Here is a 13,511-nt window from a genome sequence, read left to right as displayed (position 1 = left end):
AAAATTGGATATGGTTGATGTAGCATTTTCACTCCCCAGTTCCACCTGTTTTCTTTTTTTATTTGCTTCTTGAGCTCCAGCATTTCCTTCCCTTTTTGCTAAGAAGAGTTCAGTTTGACTACTTCTAATTCCATTTGGAAATGCACATACAAGTTGCCTGAATAATACATTGTCTCCTACTGCCTTAAGGAGAACTACCATTTCAGACAGTGAACATCCACAGAAATCAATACTTAGAAGAGCAGAGACCTGCTTATGCGTGCAGATTTGCAGCACTCTAATAATAGCCATCTGATGTTTGCACTGCAGGAACTTGCCTGTCTCTTCTGACTCATGTCCCCATGCTGTGCCATGCACTTACAGCACTGTTGTCATTTCAGGTAGCAGAGAAGCAGCGTTCACCTATGCCATCATTGCTGCTGGAGTAGCCCACGCCATCACGGCTGCCTGCACACAGGGAAACCTGAGTGACTGCGGCTGTGACAAAGAGAAACAGGGACAGTACCACAAGGAGGAAGGATGGAAATGGGGCGGCTGCTCTGCCGACATCAGATACGGAATAGGATTCGCCAAAGTGTTTGTGGATGCCCGGGAGATTAAGCAGAACGCGCGGACACTGATGAACCTGCACAACAACGAGGCTGGGCGCAAGGTAGGTCCTCCTGCACCCCTGAAAGGCCCGGCCATGTCCTGCACCACGCCATGTGCTGCAGTGTGCTCCAGTGCCTGGCTCACGTGCAGTGGGCAGGGGACAAGGCATGGTAGGGCCGCCTGTCTGCCAACCATTTGTCTGAATGTTGCTCTTTGCAGTTGTAAAAAGAAAAAGCAAACAGACATTTTAACTGGAAAGTCAAATGGTTCTTACGCTAAAAAGCTCGCCTGCTACTGTGTGGGTGAATGGGATTCCCGTCAGGTTCAGACATGAACTTCTCACTCATTTAAAAAGGGATCATTTTCAACCCAATTGCTTAAACCTTGCTCTTTGTGTGAGGACTACCTCTAAAAGAGAAAAACACTTGAGCACAACGGCCACAGCCTCACTGTCACACACATGCAGTTACTGTTTTGCACTGCATTCCGCTCCTTTCCCATGCTTTGGGAGGGGGTTACTGCCAGCAGCTCTCACAGCAGCAGCACTGGGGAAGGCGAGAACCCAGCAGCCCCACACACACGTGCCCTGCCTGCTCTGGGAGCTGCTTGCCCTGGCCTGGCTGCCTTTGCCTCTTGCTGTGTGCACCCATCCAGCCCTGGCCCTGCACAGGAGTGACCATCTCGTTAATCCCATCTTCCACAGCTTCCTGCTTTCCTAGCTCTGTTTTACTTTCTCTGCTGCTTGCAGTTCTGTGCATTAATCCTCATTTTAGCATTATCTTAGTGTGACTTAGAAGCAAATGGGAGAAGGAAGTTAGGAACAGCGATTCATTTATGGATACTGTTTTTGTTGTGGTAATTACCTGTAGGCTCTGAAACATCTCCACTTAGGTACATATGCTGGAGCGAAGCAGATGGTATTGAAGACAAGCCATTTCCAACCCAAACAGAAGCTGAACCTTTCCTTTTTTATGTAGTACGACTGTAGTAGTTTCATAGGTCAGATTATGTCCTCTGTCCCTGGAAGTTTTAAGAAACATGTACATGTGGCACTGAGGGACGTGGTTTAGTGGGCATGGTGGTGATGGTTGATGGTTGGACTGGATGTTTATAGTGGTCTTCTCCAACCTTAATGATTCTGTTTCTTACTCTGCCCAGTATCCCAAGTGCTGGGGTCTTGCTCTCTAGTGCAAACATGATACTTCAAATCATCAGCAGCTGACCATTAATATTGATGAATCAAATGACTGGAGGTTCAGTGACTATATTACCTGGCTTCTGGTGGAATAAAGATGCATATGGAAGAGCCTAGTGGAACATCGAGACCTAAACTGCTCTGCCATACAGGCACAAATCCACAGAAATCAGAACTAGCAGAGCTTCAGTTCAGTGGGAGAGCTACTCTCCTGAAAGGGCTGCTTTTATTCAGTAGGAGACTGCAGTAAAACATTTGCAAGTAATGACACACCATGATTCAAAATACAAATGGAATGAGCTGCTGTCTTTGAAGATTATTTCAGATGTAAAACCCAAAGATATAGCAAAAAAAAAAAAAAGTTGGTTTCATTACTTCATTGTATTTTTGGCTCAGTTGTCACCTAGGCATGGAATCAGGGCAAAGGAGGATCTGGTCAGTGCAAAGGCAAAGCATCCAGCAGCCTCCCCAGAAGACAGGAACTCCTTGCTTCTCACCTAGGTGTGCACAGTTCGCTTTCCTAAAAGTATATGCCTGGAAGATTCAGCTCTGCGCATTGTTATCTGGGAGAACAGTGGCTGTGCTATCTCTGGCGATCTGCCATTTCTCCAGCAGGCTCAGGAACTGTTCTGATCTAGAGATATTTCTACGCTTCTTCCTGCATCCCTTACAGAGCAAAATTACTGATCTTTGTTTGAACAAATCTCTGTTGGAAATCTTCAGGGAAAAGAAAGAGTAACATGGCTGAGAAGAGGCATGTTACTCCACCAACCTGTGGAAAATGAACAAATGATGTTTTTGCTAGAGAGATTCCTTTCAGGCTTTTCACTTATGTGAGAGATCACAGTATTTACAGACAATTGGCAGAGAGAGGCCATTACAGATATTTGGCAAGCTGGGTCTCACAACCTAACCCTTTCACAACAAAGACCGTCTTGTTTTGAGGTGGAACTCTCTCTTTTGGAGCAATACGGATCTTATCAGCCTCTACACAATCTATTCTCGGTGGCTTTCCTCTGGGCTATAAATTCTTGTCTAGTTTTACTTGCCCATGGCGAGGTTTTTGATGGTATTTATGCACCTAGGAGACAGACTGGCACCTACTGGGCTTCCAAAAATAAACTGGGTGTTCAGTTCTCATTGATTTGTTATCTTCACCTATAGGCACTGCTACTGTATTCAAAAGTCAGCCTCTTCCACATTTTTGCTCTTGCAGTGTGAAACTGCACTGTGTGCTGTGCCTCACTCTGCTGGGTGCTCATGACCAACCTGTGAATCAAATATCCCAAGTTGGAAGAGTCGTGTAAGGATCACTGAGTCCAACTCCTGTCTCTACACAGGGCTACCCAAAAATCAGACCATATGACTGAGAGCTCTGTCCAGACACTTCTTGAACTCCATGAAGCTCAATGCTGTGACCACTTCCACTAGATGCAGGTGACTCAGGATGTGTTCTGGTGAATCCAACATGTATAATAAAATGGTTGTCTTCTTGAGTGTCACCAAGCGATTCACGTGCCCCACCTCAGCAAGCAGGAGACAACAGACATTGAACTTCAGCAGGCATAACTGCTGGGCTTGCCAGGGAAACTGGGCATAGGTAGGGCTGCATGGTGCAAACTCACAGAGAGCTACCAGGAGAGGTGATCCAGTCTCTTTGAAGACCTCCATTCAAGGCTTTCCACCTTACGGTCTTGCTTTACCAAGGCTGATGTCTCGCTGGTGCTACTGGTTCCTACAGAATGAACACCCATGCTTCCTCCCTCTGTTGCAGGGTGAAGCAATTAACAGTTTTCCATACTATTAGAAACCAGACAGGGCTCTGACTCTCCATTTCTCTTGTCTCTCCCCAAATCAGCTGGCCTCTGCTGTGTAGCACATCCGCAGGGCTCCAAACTTCCTCATCCACTCAGAGGGTAAGGGGCAGAGTTCAAACCAGGGGTTGCATACACCCTACAGAACTGGCCCCAAGTATCTCAAGAAGCCTTGCTTCATTTGTCAAATCCATTGGAGAGCAGCTATTTCTGACCTCCAGAATCAGAGTCCAGGGTGTCTTTCCTCTTTGAATTAGTATTTCCTGAAATGCTGATTCACTGCAGGAAGAAGTAAGCAGGACAGGGAGAACAAGAGGAGAATTCATAACCGCTGGGTCAGAAAAAAGAGATAAAGCCTTGAATTAATTTAAAGGCATAATCCTGATTTGCCCTGTAAACTTCCATGTGAGGGGTCATAATTGCAAGACTGAATTGTCTGTTAGCAAATTTGTCTTTTCAAGTACAAACATAATTGAATTACTGTAAGTAACACAATAATGTATGTCTGAGGGATGTTTATGCTCCAGGAAATAAAAATGTTATTCTCCCAGTTATTCTGCTAAAATAGCAAAGCAGGTGCTGAAATGTTCTACGTACTTTGGCCGTATCATTTTCATTTCAACAGCATGACATGGTACATGACCAGATTGCTCCCTCCTCTCTTTTTCTCTGTGACATTGAAATTCCACAAATGGCATCTTGCATCAGCGTTACATCATGTTAAGTATAATGCAATATTATGAGTCACTGTTATAAATCATGGCCACAGGCTACATTAGAAGGCTTTTGCAATTCAAGAGCACATCAAGGTGGATTTTTATTCAGCATTTGTCATTGGAGGCATACATAGGTGTGCTAACTTTGCAACTCATCTCCATCCTCTGAATTAGTAGCATCTCAGCTTTCTCTTTCAGCTCCAGAGCATATAGGAAAACATGCCTAACAGTGTTACTGTACATACAAAGCAAAGCTACCAGAAACCAGGAGGTATTTCTAAAGTGGATCATGCAATGATCATAACAAAAGGAAGTGTTTAGTATTGTATTCTTTAGGGAAGGCTGTAATAAAGCTGAGGTGAAACATGAGCATTTGGAAAACATGGAGTTGGGGAGTTTTTCTGAGCTATTCTGTAAAGCTCACAGCTATGACACTCAGCCCTTTGCTAGCATCTCTGGCCGCAGGAGGCTGCAGCCACTGAACTTTGCTGAATCTCTTCCAGTTCTCACACAATGTGACCTCACCACACCACTGCCAGGATTCAGTTGTCCTGTAGAGGAGGTGGTTTCTTCTGCTTCATTCAAATATGTTTTCCTTTAACTAACCTGCTACAAGAAGTAATACTAATTCTTGCAGATGAAACTTTTAAAAGGTAATAAGCACTAGCTCATTGTCAGAAAAGAGACTAATAAAATAGGCTACCAAACAATTTAGCCTTTATAATTTTCATGATGTTCTGTAGCTCTGCCTGACCTTGGCCTTGATGTGCACGCACAGGCTCTGGTCCTGTCTGTGATGGGCCAGGGGCAGGCAGCGAGGGATGGCAGCCTGCAGCCTTGGGCTGTACCTGGGAATGGCTCCAGCCTCCTGATGCTCAGTGCCTGCTGAGTGCAGTGTTAGCAGGGCACCGTCGCTCATCCAGGAGGACAGCGGACCCACGGTGAAGCCAATAATTACTTTCCACATGTACACAACAGCTGATTTTGGCCTCAAACTCTCTGCACGTAGCACAGCTGGCTAGTAGTAACCAAACCATGTATTTCTGTATTCAACTGCCTCACAACTCCATCAGAAAGAACATATCTAATGGCACACACTCACCGGAATAAAACTTGCTTGTGTCTGGAGCTGCTGAAAATTACCATAGACTCCAGAGAGTCTAGGAGACCAGCTTGGAGCAGAACAGCACTGGGTGAGGCTGCCCTGATAGTCCTGGCACCAGCAATCAAGTGATATTATAGCATCAGCAACACAGCCTGTTTCTTGACGCCCAGAACTCAACGGTGCCCTTGCAATTGCACTTACTATTTTCCAGTTGTTTTTCACTTTCTTTTTTGGCATGGCTACACAAAAGTTCCTGACTTTTGCATTCAGAAGCTTCTGGGTTTTAGAATTAGGGATGCTCTTTAAATACAGAAATGATTAATGACTTTCCTCTTTATTGTTGGATCCTATCTACTGCTGAAACAATCACAGCTGTGGTACGTGCCTGATTTAGAGGGGCTAAAAGTTGGAAAGTGTTGTTCAGCAATAACTTTCCTTGCCTTGTTACCAAGTTCCGATTCAGCAGAGTGTAACATGCCCAGGACTGGCTGCAATGCACACTCAAATGCTTGCTCCTTTACATCCAGCTCCCCTAACAGCTTCCTCCCTCACCTGCCCCACAGCTTGGCACCACAGCTCAGCAAAATCAGGAAAGTAGAGTTAAAGTTAAGTAGAGCAAAGTCCTTCCTGACAATTTCTTCACCATACAGTTGCTGTGGGGAGCAGGATTTCCAGTAAGGCCAACCCCAATGCACTGAATGGGAAAACTCTCATTAATATTGGTGGGAGCACAGGACAAAGATGAATGCTTCCAACAGTTCCCATCCCCATTGAGTGCTTGCAGTTCACAAGAAGACACTGCTGGGCAACCTCCTAGGTGTGAAAAACCCAATACACAGCTGTGCACTCTCACAGTATTGTGGTTGTATTTGAAAGGATCAAAGTTCTATTTTATAACTTCCCGAATTTTTTTTTAAATAATAGTCTTAAAACAAGACCAAACTTGACAGACAAGCTCTGCATCTTCTCAACAACGCAGAGGGAAGATAAAGGGAGCGTTAATGTTAGGCTAAATTATGAGAGGGAATTGGACTACACAAAAACTGTAATCCACAAGAATGAATTTTCATTCCACTTGTCCTCCACTTCCAGCTAATCAGAAATTGATACATAGTCCTCCTTGTATTTTGGCTTTTAACTCCCTCTTATATCTCATGTGGTTGAAAGCTGAATTCCTGATTTACGCTGAAGATTAGGGAATGATGAATGCTATCACTTGCCTGCAGTCGCAATTTTAGAGGATTCTGGCATTATGAGCAAAACATGCATTTCATGTATGTGCTTACTAGAGCTGACAATCTGCCATGCTGCCGACAAAGATAGCTGGGTCTGAGGGCCAGGGTCTGTTAATAAATAACAAAGATCTCAAATTCCAGATTTAGTATCACCCACCTTTTATAACTGAAATAATCAGATGCTTGCTTGAACAATTAATTTGCTCAGCAAAGCCACTGGGTGAGTTTCACATTTTTTGACTTCTCTAACTTAATTCAATCCTTCTGTCTGGACAGTTACCAACACTTCCCACAGTGTGTACACCTGTCATTCAGAACCCAGAGGGGAACGTAATAGAAAATATAGCAAAATTAGTTGCAGTATAGGTTATTCAGGTCGCCCTGAAAGACTCCCACAGATTTCAGCACCTTTGCTTGAGACTTTAAACTAAGATTACTGATTTGAAATAAACATAGTTGTCACAAAGCATGAGAACTTCAAAGCAAATTTCTTGCTGTGTTTGGATATCAATACTGTAAGCCTTATGCTGACCGTGTACTAAAAATCACAAGACAGAGAGAACAGCATCTATCAACCTTACCCATGCTTAGATTTAAGCCAAAGTTGTTGAAAAAATGCCAGAAATACAGAATGAGCAGAGCTGGGTTGCTTCCGTGTTCACCAGGTGACATTTGTCACACTTCACACTGATATGCTTGCACGAAGCTAAACACTCCTGTTTGCAAACTTGAGGCACTAAAAAACAACTGAAGAACTTACTGGCCAAGTTAGCAAGAAACCGGGGGCCAGACTAGGCTGTTAACTAGGAACAGTCTTAGTACACAAGCAGGCACTGATTCTACTATGCAGGGTTTGCACTGAATGATGTTGGAGATCTTACATAGTGCAGTCTCATTATTCTAACAAAGTACAGCCATTCAGTATGCAACCCCATGCTTGTGTTGTTGAATTTCTGCAAACCGTTTTGGGTCAAGAGGGACAGAAACTGCGATCTACATTTATAACCCAGTTCTCTGGAGCTGAAAGTACCTTCAGAAACATTCCCAAGAGCCTTGACACGATGACTCAGCAATGTGAACTCATGGTTGGGCTAAACGGAGACATTTGGAACAATGCATTGCAGAGGTTTTGGTAAAGGTGGAAGTTAAACCAAGGTTTGGTCCAAGTGCTATATTAGACAGTTGGTGACAGAAAACTCTGAAATTACAAAGCCCTGAAAGACTCACACAAAGCAATAATTGCTAGAATTTGCTGTACAAATGAAATAGACTTCTGCTTTAATGGAATTTCCAGGTATTTTGAAGTAAACAATTAAATGATCGATTCAGTGAAGAACAGCCTTTTAGTTCAAGGACACAAACAAGGCCTGTTTGGTACTGGAAAAGTGTAGCACGAATCTATTAAAGGATGAGGGTTTCAGGTAATTGCAGAGAGGATGCTTTGCTCTGCATTGCCAATTAGTGCCAAAAGGCACTGGTATTCATTTGTGTTAGGACCGGTTATTGAAATGACCCCAAGCCTTCTGGTACTTAAAAGTGAGCGGTACCACATAGCCTGCATTTGGTCCCCTGAGACAGACGGAATGAAAGCATCAGAAATCACAAACTAAATAAAATCTAAGCCAGTGTTTACTGCTAGTTGCTGTGGCAATAGGCTGTCTTTGTAGTGTCAGCTGGTGGCCTGCTAGGGACATAGCATAAGCATATTAGGTCTTATAAGAAATGAAAGACTACGTGCAGTTATGAGTACAACTATGTGTGCTCTTACAGGACTATTCACACATGAGATTTTAATTGAGTCATAACATACTGTTATCTTTGGGTGTATAAGCCCTACAGTCGTAAAACAATTATCTGTTGACATGGCACAATAGTTAATGCATAAATAAAGAATTTCAATAAGGAGTCAAGAATATTTGTCCAAAAGGCTTGGATTAAGACCTTGGTTAAAAAAAGAAAAGATCAAGAAAACATGAACTGTGAAGCAGTGGAGACATCTTCCTGCATAAGCTTGTCCTATGAGCCATGGCAGACTCTTTGCAGATTGCCCCCGGGGTGTAACAGTGAGAGCATGCACACTGCCACCTGGAGCTTTTGCAGGATCTTTCTCCTCCCTGTGATCTTTTATTTTTGTGGAAGTTGCTTCACGCTATCCTTTTCGTATTGGGTTGAAAATACTATAAATGTTCAACTGTTTCCAGTGGAGTATAAGTAGACAGAAAAGCAGAAGGGAGACAGGCATCACATAAATGTGTAAGCTCTATTTTTTTAGGAAATTGGTCTGAGAAGTTTATATTGCTACTGTCAGGGGAAGTTTAGGCTAAATGGTGTAATCTAACTTTTTCTGGAACATAATGGATCCAAATAACTCTACTAAAGAACACCACAGCATTAAGATATTTTTTAAAATTCTGTATAATGGAGTTACACTTCATCTGAAGGTGCCCCCCAAAGGGATATTTATAAAATTAATATCTGATTAATACACTGAATGCGTAACAGATGTCCATGGTTTCTGTTATAGAATGGGTAAAGCTGATGTTTACAAGCTGTTACAAGCATTCTATGATCTTATGATCTAAAGACGTACAGCAACTGGTTAACACTCTGTTATCAGTGTTGATGTCAAAGCTCAATTAATAGAAAATAAGTGGCTTACTAAGGGGAACAATTAATGGTATTGCTGGATGTTGGTTTTTAAGTCATCAATAAATAATACACAGCTAGTCAGATCCACTGGCAAAGAGCAAAAGCTATGACTGGTATGGAGGATGAGCTGACTGAGGGTAATAATGTGCTTCAACATATTGCTCTTTAAAAGTGAATTTCTGTTAACATGTGATTACTCACTTGTTAACTAAAAGCTTCAGCTATTGCTAAAATATCTGTTAGAATGAAAAAGAGAAAAATCTAGTATGCAAGACAGAAAGCCAGAGAGGTTTACTTAGACTGCACCGGGAATTGTAAATAAAATTAGGAAATTCCACGTTCTTCTGCATTGGAGGAAATTTTAATTGACAACAGGCCAGAAGATCCACGTTAAAATTCTTGGCCTGGACAAGGGCGTGCTAATCTTGGCAGCTGCTAAGCTACAGAGATAGACTGTGCTGGTAGGATCTTATCTCTGATAAGTGGGAGCTATTTGAAAACATGGAAGCATGGATCTATTGTCCCAACTGCAATTGGAGGGGGAAAACTCTTAGGTATATAATTTGGAAGTCTTCCTTGTGGAAGAGTTATTCCCACCCTAATTATGATATCCCAGAATATCGTAATTAACAGTATGTTATTTTATGATGTAAATATTTTGACTCAAAGTGATTTCTCCCTGTGAACCAAACATGAAGATAACTGGTGCTTCTTTCTGGGCTGAAGGAGTTCTTTAAGAAGTTAAGCTAGTTTTTGCAAAGGAAATACTGAGACATTAGTGTAGAAGTACTTTGAGATCACCTGGAAAGCTTGATGGAAAGGTAAATCATCCACTATTTACCAAATATACTGGCTTAGAGAACTGATACTAATTTATTTTTAATCATGAGAAATACTCCTTGCATTGTATTGTTTGCTGTGTACCTAACAGTTAACTCTCATGGTCTGGAATCTAACTAAAAAGCCTATAATTGTGTATGGCCATTGGTTAAAAATATGTGGAAGCAATATGAAGTGATATTATTTTGCAACTAGCGCTCTCGCCAGTATCTGGCTTTATTAGTTTAGCACAAGAGGTGTTTTCTGATGAGTTGTCTGGAACAAGTAAGGCTGTTCGGTTTCTATCACACTTTGGAAACTTTTCTCTTGACAGCTTAAGCATTTGTCAAAATGCTCTACCTGGGTGCTCCCAATTCTTTATTATTCAGTGCCAGCAGCACTTCATCTGAGCGCTTTGCTACCTGTGGGGAGAGTTAAATGGAAGATGAAGTTTAGTGGGAATGAGTCAACCCTGTACCATCCCTCACTTTGCGTACATTAGCTGTGACAAGGATGGATTTGAGTTGTGTCATTTCCTGTTTTCCCTACCTTTTTTTTCTTCCTCCTCTTTTACCTCAGCAGTGAAGTATTACTCAGGCTGTGTGAGATAGACCAAAGCAATGGCATTGACATCCCTGACTAGCAGAGCAAGGCTGTAACAAAACCTGAGTAACCCCTAAGTCTTTAACCTGTTGTGTTCTCAACTTGAGGAACATAAATAAATTTTGGTTCATCTTATCTAGGAGTACTTCCAATTACTTCTGAAATGGCATCCTAACGCATAAACTGTAGACAAATTTTATTTCTTATTGTTATTTTTTAAGGCACACCACCCTAAATCTCAATGCATTGCCATTTAGAAGCACAGAGTACAAGTGAAGATCACCATCCCAAGATCAAAGCTAAAACCAGATTCACTGGACACAGGATGTTAGAATGATTATATTGACTTTGAAGAGGTCTATGTCTGCAGACATTACTTGGTCAAGATTTAGCTGACTTCATAAGTCTCTGATCCATACAATGAGCTCAGAGAATGAAGCAAGATTAGGGAAAGTGTCATTTTCAATGATGGACATTCATCATCTTTCAAATACATAATACAATACTACACAGATCACAGGCCTGTTTCAGAAGTATTTTGGAGTGATTTTTAATGTGTCACCAGAATGTAAGGAAAGTACATATGATATGCTCAGGGACATGCTTTAGTGGTGGTTGTTAAGAGTTAGGGTAGTATGGTCAGGTTGCGGTTGGACTTGATGATCTTGAAGGTCTTTTCTAACCTGAGTGGTTCTGTGATTCTGTATAAGAAGAAATGCTATGTTGTCCAAATCCAGAAAAATTGCTGTGTCATTTTCTTTGTAAATCATCTTAGTGTCAGTGAACGTCATGTTGTTTCTCCATTTTCAAAACACCTTCATCATCACCTTTTATTCCCTTTTGGCATGAACAGACTGTCCAGTATGTTTTTGCAGAGGAAGATACACACTGTAGAAAACTTAGGTAGTGATAAGAAGGTGAACTAGATAATATAACCAACAACTCTATCCATAATTCTGTAGCACCATCATCCCGTTTTCCAGTCTGCTTTAGCTTCATTATAAAGGCAAACCAGACAAGAAGAGTATTTGACAAGCTATAATCCATCATACCCACAGTGTCAGTTTTGCATCCTAGACAATGCTTCCCTTAATTCCCTTGTTTCAGTCTGGGATTAGGAATTCATACTTTCACTTATACAAATAGCAAGTATAAATTCACATAGAATCATAGAATCTTTTAAGTTGAAAGGGACCTTTAAAGATCATCTGGTCCAGCTTCCCTGCAATGAACAGAGACAGCTACAGCTCCATCAAATGCCCTGAGCCCGTGCAGCCTGACCTTGAGTGACTCCAGGGACAGGGCATCCACCACCACTCGGGACAGCCTGTGCCAGTGCCTCACTGCCCTTACTGTAGAAAACTTCTTCCTTATAGCCAATCTAAATCCCCCTTCTTTTAGTTTGAAACGCCCCTTTTTAGTTTGAAACCATTTCCCTTTGTCCTATGCAATGAACCCCACTAAAGAGTCTGTCCGCTTCCTTCTTATATCCCCTTTAGTTACTGAAGGGCTGCTCTCAGGTCTCCCTGGATCCTCCTCTTCTCCAGGCTGAACAGCCCCAGTTATTGAATGGCTCTAAGAAAATTCAACTTCCAATAATTGTAGGTGAAAGCACATTAAAAGAAACCTTTTTTTTTTTTTTTTTTCCAGAACTATTTTTTCCAAACTCCTTTTTATGACTGATTTTTAAACTTCCAACATGATGACACTTACTTGGCACTACATTGATCCAGTCTAATCTTAGGTGATAATGGGTCTCCCAAGAGTTATTTTTTTAACTAGCAAGTAGTTTATCAAACACATTGACAGCAATGTTTTCAAATTATTTCCTTTTTTTTCCTGTTAAAATACTTGTCTTGCTTTTAAATAGAAAAATCTATAGAAACAAAGTATAAGTCAGACCATTCTTGTGGACAGACGTACCAAAAAGGCATCACAGCAGTAACCACTTAAACTCTCAAGCTGATTTTCAAGTACAGTGTATTTGTCACTAGCAACTTGGAAAACAAAAAATCCTACACCAAGAACCCCCAATCTCACAACCTATTTGCCAGCAGTTCAGTAGAAACAACACTTTAAGTCCATTTCCTGGTATAAAACTTTATCTAAGCATTAGCTTCGTAATTCATAGTTGAGAAAAGCTTTTATAAAGGACTTCCTGCTAACAGAAGGAAAGGTGGGGAAGAAGGTTTTGTATTTGGTGTTACTCAGAAAAACTTTTGTCACCAGCCACATCCCTTAAGAGCATGTGAAACTCAGCCTGAAGCTCATGGTTCCAGCTCATGAATTAATGGTTTCGCTTTACATTTTGATGACCAGAGAGAGAAAGGCGCAGGTACATTCTCTCTGGGGAAAACAGGAATGTGTTCATGAGAGACGTAAAAAGGCAAGGAATCCCACAGACTACCAGCTTGTAGCTGTTATCAGATACGATGCAAATGGAGGGGGTGAGGGAGAATACCTGGCAGGAGACCTGCTCTGAGGAGGGACTGCCTGACGTGGCAGTGTGGATTTCTTTGTGTATCATTCCTTTCAAGTTCATATCAGATTTTGTTGAGCTATTAACATCAGGTGTTGCCACATCGCGCCCACTATCTCCTCCAGCAGTATCTTGATGAAGATAAATAAAAACTGAAGAACCTTATTTGACTTTCAGGGACCATGATTAGATTTGTGGAGCCGTCAGAGAAAAATACTGAGGAACAAGCAAGCAAGGTACAGACTTTGAGCCGCATACATGGAATCCACTTTTCTAGATACTTTTGTAAGGCTGAGAGGTTTTGG

The 13,511-nt window shown here is 41.8% G+C and overlaps 1 protein-coding gene across 1 annotated transcript in view; it reads left to right on the top strand.

Moving 5' to 3' along the window:
* The window catches only part of WNT7A (Wnt family member 7A), a 32,986-nt gene that overhangs the window by 10,482 nt on the left and 8,993 nt on the right, over positions 1-13,511 (top strand). Inside the window, exon 3 of the mRNA XM_052678856.1 lies at positions 381-652. Within this exon, the coding sequence (XP_052534816.1) occupies positions 381-652 (272 nt within the window). The remainder of the gene's footprint in view (positions 1-380; positions 653-13,511) is intronic.

This window comes from Tympanuchus pallidicinctus, unplaced genomic scaffold, assembly GCF_026119805.1.
Source record: "Tympanuchus pallidicinctus isolate F22 unplaced genomic scaffold, pur_lepc_1.0 scaffold17, whole genome shotgun sequence".
In the NCBI taxonomy this organism is placed as follows: domain Eukaryota; kingdom Metazoa; phylum Chordata; class Aves; order Galliformes; family Phasianidae; genus Tympanuchus; species Tympanuchus pallidicinctus.
This window is presented reverse-complemented; position numbering and strand designations above follow the sequence as displayed.